A 14,898-nucleotide genomic window follows, 5' to 3' on the forward strand; every position below is an offset into this window, starting at 1 on the left:
AGTTGGAATAGGATTCGCGGAGGGGGGAAAAGAGAGAGGGGGGCCGGCCCCTTCTCCTTGTCCTATTCGGACCAAGGGAGGGGAGGGGCGCGCGGCCCATCTTGGGCTGCCCCTTCTCTTTTCCACTAAGGCCCACTAAGGCCCATCTAACTCCCGGGGGGTTCCGGTAACCTCCCTGTACTCCGGTAAAATCCTGATTTCACCCAGAACACTTCCGATATCCAAACATAGGCTTCCAATATATCAATCTTTATGTCTCGACCATTTTGAGACTCCTCGTCATGTCCGTGATCACATCCGGGACTCCGAACAACCTTCGGTACATCAAAAGGTATAAACTCATAATATAACTGTCATCGAAACCTTAAGCGTGCGGACCCTACGGGTTAGAGAACAATGTAGACATGACCGAGACACGTCTCCGGTCAATAACCAATAGCGGGACTTGGATGCCCATATTGGCTCCTACATATTCTACGAAGATCTTTATCGGTCAGACCGCATAACGACATACGTTGTTCCCTTTGTCATCGGTATGTTACTTGCCCGAGATTCGATCGTCGGTATCCAATACCTAGTTCAATCTCTTTATCGGCAAGTCTCTTTACTCGTTCCGTAATACATCATCTCGCAACTAACTCATTAGTTGCATTGCTTGCAAGGCTTAAGTGATGTGCATTACCGAGAGGGCCCAGAGATACCTCTCCGACGATCGGAGTGACAAATCCTAATCTCGAAATACGTCAACCCAACATGTACCTTTGGAGACACCTGTAGAGCACCTTTATAATCACCCAGTTACGTTGTGACGTTTGGTAGCACACAAAGTGTTCCTCCGGCACACGGGAGTTACATAATCTCATAGTCATAGGAACATGTATAAGTCATGAAGAAAGAATAGCAACATACTAAACGATCGTGTGCTAAGCTAATGGAATGGGTCATGTCAATCAGATCATTCAACTAATGATGTGATCCCGTTAATCAAATGACAACTCTTTGTCCATGGTTAGGAAACATGCATAACCATCTTTGATTAACGAGCTAGTCAAGTAGAGGCATACTAGTGACACTCTGTTTGTCTATGTATTCACACATGTATTATGTTTCCGGTTAATACAATTCTAGCATGAATAATAAACCTTTATCATGATATAAGAAAATAAATAATAACTTTATTATTGCCTCTAGGGCATATTTCCTTCAAGCACGTACTCCTACGCGAATGTGTCTCGCTGTTTCAGACTCTATCCCGTTAAGCCACGTTCCAAATAACATGCTGACGGAATTCGGAGGAGTAATGTTAAAAGCTATGTGGACCGTCCGCCAAAGAACCTTGGCCAACGGCCAATCAAGAAAAAGGTGTTTGATAGTTTCATCCCGATCACAAAAACTACACCTAGTAGGTCCTGTCCAGTTACGTTTTGCCAGATTGTCCTTAGTTAAGATGACTTGTTTATGTACAAACCACATAAACACTTTAATTTTCAAAGGAACTTTGACTCTCGAAACATATTTGGAACTAGGAATGGAGCTAGAATTGATAACATCGAGATACATTGATTTAACTGTAAACTCCCCAGTCCTAGTAAGCTTCCAGCGCAACTGATCGGGCTGTTAAGACAGCTGAACCTCAATCAGTCTACTCACTAAATGGAGCCACGCTTCCCAACAATTACCGGCTAGGGTCCTCCTGAATTGAATATTAAGGGGGGTGGACTGAAGTACCGTTGCAACGAAAGCATTGCGTCGTTGGACAATGCTATAAAGAGACGGGTATTGAAGCGCGAGGAGTGTCTCTCCTAGCCAAGTATCCTCCCAGAATCGCGTGTTGGTGCCATTTCCGATTATAAACTTTGTTCTATTGATAAAGGCTAATTTGACTCTCATGAGCCCTTTCCAAAAAGGCGAGTCCGTCGGTCTCGCTTTCACCTGAGACAAAGTTTTGGAGTGAAGATACTTACTACGGAGAATCTGCGCCCATGTGGCCTCAGTCTCTACAGATAACTTATACAGCCACTTGTTGAGAAGACATTTGTTCTTGACTTCAAGATTTTCAATGCCAAGACCCCCATGGTCTTTTGGTTGACAAATAATATCCCATTTGGCGAGTCTATATTTCCTTTTTAGTTCATCACTCTGCAAGAAGAATCGGGATCAATAGAAATCCAGCCTTTTTCTAACTCCAACTGGAACCTCAAAAAAAAACAAGAGAAACATAGGCATACTCGTGAGAACCGAATTAATGAGAATTAATCGGCCTCTGTACCTGTGGTGATGTTCGCATCCACTTGCAGGTTCTTAAAACTGCTATTTCCCCCTTCTATGAAAGTAAGGTACGCCTTTGGCATACTCTCAAAACAAATTCTCAATGCATTGCTACTATTAAAGAAAAAACAATGTCACAAACCACAAATTAACTCATGGACCAATCGTTTCCTCCCCATCTTGATTATTTTCCAATCCTCCTTGGGGATAATGCTTCATCAATCACGATTTCTCTAAAAGAAAGTCATTGCGACGCATGGCGCATCAAAAAATAAATTGCCAAACACAAGACTTGAACCAGGTTGGCAAGGATAGCACGCACCCATGAAAACCAACTCTACTAGCCAATACTCTAGTGCAACAAAGGACTGGAGAAATAAATATATCAAAGAAATAAATTAGAACCAAACAACCACTGAATTTGAGTCGAACTCTGCATCTATCGCGGCCTTTACTACCCTTCTCGTATATAATGGCGATCGGAGCGGGGTAAATCTCGTGGATTCAGAGAGACAATCGTAGCGCGATAAATCAATTCTTGATTGATTACATCAAACAAAACGCATGCTGCATGCTGAATCAACCACACATAAATTAACTACGTTGTTTCACTGTCTTTGGCAAGCAAGCAGCACTCTGGTCACACTCACACCAAATGGCCGGGCTTGTGTGGCCTTACGTGGTAGACACAACACACCCACGGGACGGGCACATCAAACCTTCATTATCATTACAGGCACACTCATTACAGCAGACCAAATCAAGCCACACACAGATGATACAAAGTATCATTCTTCACGGGAAAATAATTAATCAGGTGCACACACGCAGCGTCAAACCAGCACCAATTTATTCTTGGGAAAACAACACAATCTTGGCAAGAAAACACCTGAACCGTTGCGGCAACGACAGCAGCCGACAACAGCAAGATGCCGTCGTCGTTCTGCAATAACCGAGCCTACACAACACAGGTAATGATAATACAGTTGATTAAAGGAAGCAGAATGGATGAAACAAGAAATTTGGTACATGGAGTATTTAATCACAAAAAGTCTCTGATGTGTGTGTACCTGAATAGTGTCTGGTCAGCTCACCGGAGAACTGAGACTCTAGGCAGGGGCTTCTTGTAGTACGCCGAGTGGCGCGGCTGGAAGAGGGAAGGGTCGTGGCCGGCCTCTGGCCCATCCCACTCCAGCTTATCCCACCAGTCCTTCTCGCAGTCCACAATCGGACGACTGTCTCGGTCAACGGCTGGGAGGCGCTTGAGACCCCAGCATCCCCTGACCCTGATGGTCTCAAGCTTGGGAGCAAACATCTTGGCTTTGCATATGTGTTGCAGCTTGAAGAGCTGATGCAAGTAGATATGCTTCAGGTTTGGGAATTCTAGTACACCTTTATGGTAGTTAGCTATTCTTGTCAGAACCTCTGGCGCCACAGGGAACACCTGCCTTAGATCACCACAGAAGACGATGTGGAGGGTCTCCAAGCTTCCCAAGGTGTATAACATGGAGAATGGGAGAACAAATGTGAGCCTCGGACATGAGAACAGGTGTATGCTCTGCAGTTTTGCAAAGGAAATATGGTCTCTAAGATACCACGTCCTTTCTTTGCTCCAAATGCAATGGGTCATCGGGAGATCAGCTGCCCAAAAGTTCACTAGTTCTTCAAAGTTGCAGTAATCATTGATAATACTAAAGGCTGTATGCATCTTGGGGCATCTCACCATATGACAAGATTTCAGATGTCGCCATGTAAGTTTCTCATTTCCTATGGACATCATATGTTCAGGTATTGTAGTGGTGATGCAGGAATTGTCGTGTGCATGCAATGACTCAGCCTTGTTCATCACAAAGATGATAGCCTTCACTCCTCTTTTGTTGTCCGTTCTGATGAAACTAATTCCATCACCAATCTCAACATGGGATCCCAACGGCTGAAACTGCATTCCATTGTTGTAGTCGTGATCAATAATTATGTTGTCAATAGAGACATCAATGTAGGTGTTGTAAGTGTTGGGGGTTAATGATTTTGGTTGAGGAGGACCCATTATTTTCCCACTATTACAAGGGCCCATCTTGTCCTTCATATAGCTTTGTCCCTTAACATTGACGGTACAAGGGACACAGAGATTTAGATGGTACCTATTGCTCTTCCAACAAAATCGAACATTGCTTTGTAATACCAAGGACTGGAAAAACCCTATGTCCATTATAGTAACATAAACTTCAGGTGGTTTTGTTTGAGCAGGACTGGCCGAGGAATCAATGTGCAGCACTGTCAGTGTTGGCAGACCCTCTTCTGGCCATATAATTGCACGGAGTTGCAAACATTCCAATAGAATTATTTGCTGGAGATTTGGGGCTTGTACCACCTGAGTTGTGAGGTCAAGTGTCTTGACTCTTGTGCTTGAGAGGTCCAACTCCTCAAGGTTTGGAAGTGATCCACGCAGTGTGAAGTCAGACAATCTTGCACAACCAGCCATGGAGATGCGGCTTATTTTGGCTTCCTTGTAATTATCCTTTCTTGGTCTTGCATGTAAGCTGAATGATTCAAGTGATGGAGGGAGTCCTTCAACGTGCTCCAAACCAACACAACCATCTAGAACTAGAGTCTTGAGGCTAGTTGATCTTGACAAGCTGGGCAAAACTGTGAATTCATCCTTTCCGCCCGTCTCACAAGAGCAAGTAGGGTCAATTACTCGAAGCTTGCGAAGGTTCTGCAGTTGCCCCAATGCAAAAATGATGTACCAAAACCTTCCGTTCTTTATATGAACTTCCCTGATGTTTGCAGACATCTGCTCTATTCTCTCTGGTGATGAAGGCAGATCCCAATCTGTATTGCATATGTCTATCACCCATAGGCTCTTAAAAAAATCCATTGTTGTCATATCTTGCTTCTTGGGTTCTTCCGCTTGTTGATCTTTGCAACTATCTAATCCGAGGAATCTTAAGTTGAGGCAAGAATGGAAAGGAGGTGAAGAAAAACTGAAGCTGCAGTGGCATAACTTGAGCACACGAAGTTTGTCCGACTGATGAAACATGCCATTGGGTAATAATGGAGGATCAGATCCACTTGCGGCTGCTCCGAGAAAAAATGATGTTGACTCTGGATGCACAACAGACCTGTCCTTGACAAATATCCATCGTTTTGGAGGCGTCTTCAATTGTGCACCAAAATAGGGCAGTGCATTAGATGAATAATCATCTATATTTAGGTGTTGATGCAGAGTAGCTGCAACCTCCCATGCTTCGTCACCCTGACCTCCTTGTATGATCCCATCGCAGACCCAATAGTTAGAAGCATGGGGGGCCCAGTCATAGTCCATGATGTTGCCTCCTTGAGAATTTAATGATAGCAGATACAAGCAACACTCTTCAACTGCTTCTCCAAGCTTATCCATGTACCCGGAAATTTCTCTAGCCTCATTTTGTAGCAAATAATTCCAAGGTTTAATCAACGAGTCCTCATAAAGAAAAAGATGTGAATTATCCACCTTCTCACTAATTCCTGGGTTGAGCCGAAGCCTTCCTCGAAATGTCCACAATACTTTACTGCCAAATGCAAACCACTGATCCATTAGAGGTTGGGGAATACCAAAATCATTCAAGTCAATTGTGTTGCCGCTTCCATTGTGGAAGAACACTAAACATATGTGTTCTCGTAAGGCTCGATTGATCTCTGCCCCAGCGTCTTGTATCTCAGCTCTAGAGCTTTCGTCTACCCCTCTGAAATCATCTTCTTGATCTTGCTTGTCAAAAATATCCATTACCCGCTGAGGAAGCTTGAGTTCTTCTGCGATCAATCTCTGGAGTGCTCTTCGGCTTTTCCACTTCGAGCAATCGACGTGTATGATCTTGTCGAATTTCTCCACCAGAGATGGTGGATGGTGTTCAGCTATGGCTCTAAGCACCGCCGAAGCAGCCAGCCCTTGCCATCCATCAAAATATATGGCCTTGTGTGCAGTATTGCTCGTATCCTCCAGATAAGGGATTATCAGTCGCACCGCTTGTTCGACGGTGTCTGGACCAATCCACTGCATAATTAGTTAATGGTAATTAGTTGAGGTGGCTCACTTTAGCAGTTTTCGACTAGTAACATACTAAATGTAAAAGGTACAACCATTTTTTTTATTTGGATCAAGACTAATTAATTAAAATGCAGGCACGGACGGCACTCACACCAAGCTGTGCACTGGTGGCGGCATACGTGTTTTCATTAGGAGAGAATTCCTTATTTGACACTACTTCAAAATATGTTTCCTTATTTGACACTAGAATTTTCTTTCTTCTCTATTTGACACTTGGTGGCGGCGCTTCGATGGCTCGGCCAAGATGGAGTCTTGGCGAGCAGCGAGCGGCTGGTCAATCCTGCGCGGCGTGGCGAGCGGCATTGCTCTTCTGCTAGTGTCGCCTGGGTTCTTCCGTGGAGAGGCAGGTCTGGTCAGACGCAAGGCTGTCCCTTGGTGGGTGACAACCGTCGCGGGCGTCCCGGACCTGGCCGGAGGTGCTGGTTGGCTATGGTACGCCTAGGCATACTCTCCAAAAAAACTATGTAACCAAAGCAGGCAGCTTGATCATTGATGGATTATAGGTAACACACAACACACGTACGCGGAACCGCAATGCTAGAGGCGCCATACAGTTTCAATAGTTCCGTGACTCGGGTCATTTCTCTCCCCGCGTGTGTTGCTGCCTAGTCCGTGGCTCAACTCGTTGCATGTACATGATCTTGATATAGCATTTATGTAACATGATTTATTTAGCTGTGTAGAAAATCCAGTCATCAAATATACGGATCTCAGATGGCCATTTAACCTTGACCACATATCTCATATACTTCTTTGTCTTTTTTTGGGTGAAACATATATTTCTTTGTCTTTAATAGTAAGAAATTGGGTCGCAGAATGCATCAAGGGTAGTAACGTCCTTTTACATCTCTACTTAACACCGTTGGAGTTAAAAATGAACTAGAGTGTCATACAGGGAATAAAATTTACGCCTGGTGTCAAATAGGGAAGAAAAACTTTTTCAGTGTCAAATAAGGAATCAGATTTTAAGATAGTGTCAAATAAGAAAATCTCTCTTTCATTATCTGGTAGTTTTATAGTACTTAGTTATGAGAGTTTGTCTTACTTTTGGTGAGCTGGATCCTATGTGATCATGGTTGCCAGATTTTGCTACTCCCTCCATCCATCTATATAACATAGGGTCTAGTTCATTCTTTAAGGCTAACTTTGACCATATGCGTATGTCAAAGCAATAATATATGACATGAAAATTACATAAACCATACCGTCAAATTCGTACGTGAAAGGAGCTTTCAATGTTATAATTTTCACATTATACATCTCATATACTATTAAGCTTATATATAGTAACACTATTCATCAACCAGGGTGCAGAATAAGTTATTCTTCACCCGAGGTAATCTTACGATCGTTTCATAAATAAATTATATTTGAAATACAAATAGGTACATTCATATTGATTAAAAAACGTAAAATTTGACATAAGAAAACAAAAATATAGGTCGTAAGAGACCAAAAAAAATTGTGTTTTATGTATATTTTACATATGTTTTTTACATTTGAAGTTTTACGTAGCATAAAATATATTTTTACGATGATTTTATATTTTCTTATGTTCTCTTTTCACAGATGAAATAAGACAAAATTTACGGAATGTAAAATTATAGTGCATTGATGTTAAAACAGAGAGGGGTGAAGAATAACTACTCCTCACCCAAAGTGAAGAATAACTATTCTACCTCATCAAGTAGTGTCTTTGTGTTAATGCTGATGAACTGTAGCTATTGAATTAGCTTTAGGTGGTCTCTTTGGTGTCGATTTTAAGATAGTTTGTAATTGGCTCTAGGAATATGTTTTGTGAAACTTAGCAATGCAGTGTCCTCAAAAGTTCTTTATATGCAACACCGACAGTGATAATTATGTTGAGTAGCAGATAGTTCCATGGCTCTTGCTATAGTTTAATTGTGTATAGTGACGGAAATATCTTTAATGCTAAAACTAAAGGATCTCCTTTTTGGAATGGGATCCAAGCGGTGAAACCTGCGTTTACGGTTGGGGCCCGTTTCCAGGTGAATAATGGAAAATCCACGAGATTCTGGCTGGACGCTTGGTTGGGGCCTACCCCCCTTTTGATGAACCACGGGCCGCTCTTCCAGCTCGCAACGGACATGGAGCTGATGGTTGACGCTACGTTGCGTACATCGCCGCCAGCCGTCAGCTTCAAGAGAAATCTGAATCCTGTTGAGGGCGATGTTGGGATGACTTGGTGCATTTGATCGGGGCGCGTGCACTAAATGATGCGACTGATGTGGTCTCCTGGATCTTGACCGCCTCCGAGAAATTCTCCGTAAAACCCCAACAAACGTACCGAAGGTGATACATTTGACATAGCTAGGGGCTATGGAAATCAGGGATCCCACTCAAGATCACAATCTTCCTTTGATAAATGTTCCGTAACCGTCTACCATCCTCGGAAAACATAGCAAAGCATAACGGACCATATAATGGGTCCTGCACTGTTTTCGGATTGACGGAGGGTGCTAACCATGTGTTCTTTCGGTGGCACCTAGCACGTTTTGCCTGGAGTGCTATGCGGGAGGCGTTCGGACAGAACTGGAACCCGGCTTCGGGTGCTGACTTGCTCGCTGTGCTGCAAACACAGCGTGGTGCTTTTGCTAGGATCGTGTGGCGTAGCATAGGGGCGCTCCTATGGGCTCTTTGGACTATCCGCATCAAAATTACTATTGAGAAGAAATTCCCCTCCCACCCCGTTGATGTGATATTCAAATGCCACCTATTTCTTGAGGTGTGGCCACCTTTGGGAAAGGAGCGTAACGTTGAGATCATGCAGGATGTTATGGGGCAGATCAAAAGCATTCAGATGGTCGCTCGACACGACACGACGCCCCTTTGATCATCTTTTGGAGTCCTTGTTCGTTGGCCGGAGCCCGGAGGCTAACACCAGCTAGCTATTTTGCTTTCTATCTTATGTCGTCCTAGGAGCCATGGTGCCTGTAATGCCTTGGTTGTACTATTTCGTATGGTCTGTTTCAAACTATTTGTGTGCTTTATTAATTTAAAGCCGGATGTTTCTTGCGTCTTCGTTCTAAAAAAGAGTATGATATTTTGTAATTCATCTAGATAGTGCTTTTTTGGTGGCTTCTATACGATTTTCAATGACTACTGCATATGTCATTGGGATAGTAATGGTAAATCACCTATCATGGCAGTTGATGTTAAAGCCTGACCGACTCATAAAACATATCATGGCAGTTGATGTTAAAGCCCGACCGACTCCTAAAACTTGTCATGGCGGTTGATGTTAAAGCTCGACCGACTCCTAAAAGGCGACCTTGCATATCATAGATACAAGGTCCAGTTTGTTTTCCCATGCTATCATTAGTTCATTACAACTTCCATATGTGTCGTGGGCGGTTTTTTCTTTAATCATGCAATAATGTTGATTGATGAAGATTAAACCATGTTGCTATGTTTCATAGGGGCATAGCTCTAGTGTCTCTTTGGAATGAGAATACCGCACATACGGAAGATCTTAATGTGAACAAAATGATAAAAATGGTGTCAAAGAAAGGGTGCTTTCTTTGATTATGGTTGCACATTTAGAAAGCCCGAATGTCTTATTATGTATTCTCTGCTGTTACTTTGTACTAATGTTTTGCCCCTGTTGATAGTAACTCAATGCTAACTCTTTATTTGGTGCTTTTATTACAATGTTACTAAGTCTGTCCTCTAGCTATGGTTCATGCTCAACATAGGTAATGCAGATGTTTTTGCTTGATCTGCGCAAGAGGTAGACTTCCGTATAAAGTCTTTTTGCCTACCATCTATGATGTGGCCTGACCGGCAACGTAATGGGCAGGTTTCATGATACTCTGCATCCTGTTCAGCTGATCGCCAAGAAAGGCTGCCAATTTGAATCCAACCAAATGGAAATGAGGACCGCGGCGGAACTGTCCACTATGAGTACTCATGTGGCCATGATATTTCTTTTTCTTACATGATTTCTGTAACATTTGATGTGTATTTATAGATGTTCTTTTCAAGGGAAAAAAATTAGGTGGACAGCCTGCAAATTAAGTTCAAACCAACCAGAACTACTGGTTTCTATCATACAACGAATGTACCCGTAAATCGATAATGGGGGCTAATGCTTATATGTGTACCAAGGACAAAAACCATTTAAGAGACCGGACACTAACCGTCACGTCATACTTAAGGTCTTGAATTAGCCGATAAGGCTACAAACATTGCTCGTTTTCACCATGTTTCCTCCTCCTTTAGGCTATCTACTTATGCGGTAGCTGCTGTGTATCCAGGGCCGGCCTCGAAGATGAAGACTTGTGCGTTAATCCAACAAAACTGATGCATACGCCATGACCGCTATGATTTCGTCACTAGGAAGGTGATGGTGGAGGAGACGAGGGAGCTAGGACGAGATAGATCATAGCTAGAGCATACCTGTTGCTGTTTGGTTGTTAGCTGCTGGGGTAGAATCTAGCTAGCTAAGGTTTGTTCAATGAGATACTCCATCCGTTTCTAAATATAAGCCCTTCTAGAGATTTCAATATGGACTATGTACTAAGTATATAGATATATTTTAGAGTATATATTCACTCATTTTGCTCCGTATGTAGTCCTTATTGGAATCTATAAAAGGCCTGATATAGGTACTGTATTTGGTGTGTGCGTGGATGTGTGTGTGTTCACTCATTGTATGTGTGTGTTTGATCTATGCCACCGTTGCTAGCTTCATCCTTGGAGCGAGCTAATGAACATGTAAACCTTGAACATATCATTTAGTATATTCAAGAACAAATTAATACAACCATCCCAGACATGCTTAATTGTTATACTATGAACAAGTGCCATGTCTAGATGTATACTACCACAAGAATTAAATTAGTATTGCCACTTTAGATTGAGAATTGCATGCATGTATCGGTAGAAAAATACCACTTCCGGTCCCGGTCCAGGTAGCCGTCGCAGTCGCAGTCGCTGTCGCGGCATGATGACTAAAATTTCAGTGAAGGCCTGGTAAAGACAGGAAAGCTCCAGCTAGCTCCTGATTGATAGTTAAAAGAGGAGCATAGGTGTTGGTATGTTTGTCCATAAACAAAACGAATATTGTCAGTCGATGCATAATATGCTTGTTTGTTGCTGTAGAAACTAAATTAAAATCAGGCCAATGTGAGCAATAAACACTAGACATATACTCCCTCCGGTCCTTTTTACTCCGCACATTAGCTTTGTCTGAAGTCAAAGTTTGTTAAGTTTGACCAAATTTATATTAGAAAATATTAACATCTATAACATCTAATAAATATAATATGAAAATATATTCCGAGATGAATTTAATAATAAATGTGTTGTTATGTTAATGTTAATAATTTTTTGTATAAACTTGGTCAAAGTTAGATGAGATTGACTTCAGACAAACCTACTATGCAGAGTAAAAAGGACCGGAGGGAGTACATAGTAGAAGAGCTGAGATCACATATAGTAGTAGTAGTAGTAGTAGTAGTAGTAGTAGTAGTAGTAGTAGTAGTAGTAGTAATTGTTGTTGTTGTAGCACCCCGCCCGTTAGTGGAGGCTGAGATGTGTTGTGTGGTGGTTTAGTGCTACTTTGAGTACATGGATAGCTTAGAAAGAGTTTGACCAGCATATATACCCTTGTGGTCCAAACGTAGCACCTCCGGGTTAACCCTTTTACAAGAAATGAGGACGAAAGTGTAAGAGAGGTGCTCTATATGCGTGATCCCACCTCACAGGTGGGCATGGTATTGAGCGAATTTGAGTTGGTGTGTTGTTACATTGTTGCTAAGGAGTGGCTTTAATTTTGCCAAAGCAAGCATGGGAACATACTATATGAAAAGGTGTGCACCTACTTTGTTTTGTTATTAGCATTACCAACACTAAACTGCATGCATGGGAAATCATCTCACTGGGGAAGGAGATGGTGGCTGTGTGTTTTGATTAGCACTTGGCACCATGCCACCATGGTGGTTGGTGCAGCCATTAAGACAAGACAGGTGGCAGTGACTAGCTAGCGTGTTTCAGGCTGCAAGTGGACGTGGGCCGCCCACGGTGCCCACTTAAAATCCCACATATCTTGCGTTCGTGGACACCCGCGTATCTAGCGTATTTGGAAATGGATTAAGTGGGTTGTCCCGCGGACGCCACATAGAACCCACATCATCTTTCTCGTTTGGTGGTTGCTAAACGAAAACGTCTCCTCATACTTGTTCGAACGATGCAGAGAGGGTCAGGCCGCGCGGAAGCTTAACGGCAGCCGTCCGCTTCCTCCATGGCCGGCGGCGGCGAGCTGCGAGCTCTACACGCGGTGCCAGCGGAGCGCGATGCCGTGGTGGGGCTTGAAGCCTGGCCAGCCGGCGTGGTGGCACTGCAGCAGCTTGCGGCGGCACGGCACGTTGCGGCAAGGCCAACGAAGGTGCGACGGCCGTCAGGGCCCGTGCTGCTTGGCTCGCGGCATCTGCACGCAGAGCTCACGCGAGACACGCGACATGGCCAGGGGTGGCGCACGCCTGTACCACGGTAGAGCGCGTCAGCACTCGGACTATGCCTAGCGGCGGCACGCGTGATGGAGGACGATGGCCATCGGCTCACATGCTTAAGAAAACAGACGACAAGACGCAGCGGACGGCAGGATATGTCTCACGGAGCTTGGAGTGCGGGTGAGCCAGCCACTAATTCCATGTCCAATGGAACATGGCTTCACATGCGGGCGCCATGGCTACACATGGCAGTGATGGCATGCAACGAGGCTGCATGGCGGGCGTACACTAACCAGCATCGCTCAACAAACGCGGCGGACAAGTCCTGCTATCTTTCTAATTTGCATGCCTGATTATGTGGGTAAGTGGTACCCGCGAACAGAAAGCTAACGCTAAATGGGTTACCCACATAATCCCACTTAAATTATGTGGACAATGCGGCGTTATGTGGGCAGCCCGTGGATCGTCCCACTTGCAGCCTGAAGCGTGTTGCTATGAGAAGTGGTAGATAATCGCATCCTCAATTTGGAGTGGTCTTATTCGCTATTGCATATCTTCAAAACTTCAAATGTGGATCAGATTAACTATATATAGGGGCCATGACGCATAGCACCTGCCAGCAGCAGGCATGATCCGGCGTCGTCTACGCATGAGTCGTTGTGCGTAGCACCTGCCAGCGACACATCCGTACCACTCGCCGTGAGTAGCACCTCTTGAGCTGGATCGAACCCGTCATTGTAGTAACATGCACGTACGCGTCAGGGTCTCAGATGCGGCGGATAAGTGTGACAACGGCTGAATCGTATGGCCGTGTCAAAGGTTGTTATATCTCTAAAGGTTGTAATCAGCTGTGTGCGTAAAGTGAGAAGAAATACAGAAAAGTGGCACAAGTTGTGTGCGGTGCCAAGCCCCTATGTGTGTGTGTGATTCTTTTTCTTCCTCGGACTGTTCCAACACTTTTTACATCTTTGACATGGATGTTAATTAGTATTTTGAACAAGAATAGTTCTAGTCTAGATTGTAACAAGAGCAAGCATGTGTAGGTACCTGTCGTGGCATCAAGACAAGAAGCTCCAAAAATCTAACCCATGGATCTGCACCTCCGATCCAGATGAATCAATTTGCTAGCTGCTACACCATCTTGATGAAAAAATACAATAAATAAATAGCAGGATAATTAATATGTGGTTTCTAGTAAGTAGTTGTGTCTGTGCATGAGCAAACGCTAAGCAACTAACATCAGATGTATAAAGCAGAAGAATTAATCATACACCATAGCAGAGTACCTTAATTTGCAGGCACACAAATCTTGCTTGCGCCAGGAGCAAAATGTTGATACGAAGGAGGAGAGGGGCAATGAACGAACCACCAGGGATATTGGGAGCAGTGAACCAGCTAGCTATGGCATGGTATGTAGTGAGTGCAGTGCCTATATTTTTTGGCTTTGCTTTATGAGGTGGTCCATTCCTTGCTTTTTGTTTTTGAGAAATGTCCATTCCTTGCTTGAGGCTGGAGCAAAGATGGAATTGTAGCCATGCCTCTTTTCTTCTTTCTTTTCCTTTCTCTTTGAAATAAAGCAAGGGTGGGGCAGGCCCTAGACTTTGGATCGGATTCCATTTGATTCCCACGATACAAATCATGCATGAGTACTAATTACAACTCCATTCATTCCAAAACGTAGTGCATATTTGTTTGTTCAAAAGTCAAACATGTATACGTTTGATCAAGTTTACATAATAAACTATTAATATCTATGGATACTAAGTAAATAAAATATAAAAGTACACTTCTTCATGAATCTAACGGTACTAGTTTTGGATTTTCTCTATAATATTTGTCAAAAGTAGACATGTTTGACTTTTAAAAATAAAATATGCACTGCGTTGTGGAACAGAGGGATATATGTATGCCTGGGAGGTATATGCCGGGTGGTTTTGGCCCTTTGCCGAGTGTCCTTGGCACTAGGCGTATAACGCAATCCCAGTAGTGCTACTCGCAGGAGCATCTTCTCTTCCGTACCCTTCGCACCGCTTGTGGGGCTCGCACGAAGACCATATGGTAACCAAAGTC

General features: G+C 43.6%; 1 protein-coding gene across 1 annotated transcript; it reads right to left on the reverse strand.

Annotated features, from left to right (window-relative positions):
* Window positions 1-2,840: 2,840 nt before the first annotated feature.
* Window positions 2,841-14,232, reverse strand: LOC119357314. Its single transcript, XM_037624311.1, has 5 exons — window positions 14,115-14,232; window positions 13,876-13,968; window positions 11,270-11,378; window positions 3,339-6,301; window positions 2,841-3,226 (listed from the first exon to the last, which is right to left on the reverse strand). The coding sequence occupies exons 3-4, from the start codon at window positions 11,321-11,323 to the stop codon at window positions 3,359-3,361; spliced, it is 2,997 nt and encodes a 998-aa protein (XP_037480208.1). The 5' UTR covers window positions 11,324-11,378; window positions 13,876-13,968; window positions 14,115-14,232; the 3' UTR covers window positions 2,841-3,226; window positions 3,339-3,358.
* Window positions 14,233-14,898: the final 666 nt, after the last annotated feature.

The sequence above is a fragment of the Triticum dicoccoides genome, chromosome 2A, assembly GCF_002162155.2.
Source record: "Triticum dicoccoides isolate Atlit2015 ecotype Zavitan chromosome 2A, WEW_v2.0, whole genome shotgun sequence".
In the NCBI taxonomy this organism is placed as follows: Eukaryota; Viridiplantae; Streptophyta; class Magnoliopsida; order Poales; family Poaceae; genus Triticum; species Triticum dicoccoides.

Excerpts from the sequence above, each read along its gene's own strand:
- LOC119357314 (XM_037624311.1), bottom strand. The coding sequence starts at position 11,323 with ATGCCGCGACAGCGACTGCGACTGCGACGGCTACCTGGACCGGGACCG. Across the intron at positions 6,302-11,269 it reads CTGGACCGGGACCGGAAGTG|TGGATTGGTCCAGACACCGT; the intron begins GTATTTTTCTAC and ends CTAATTATGCAG.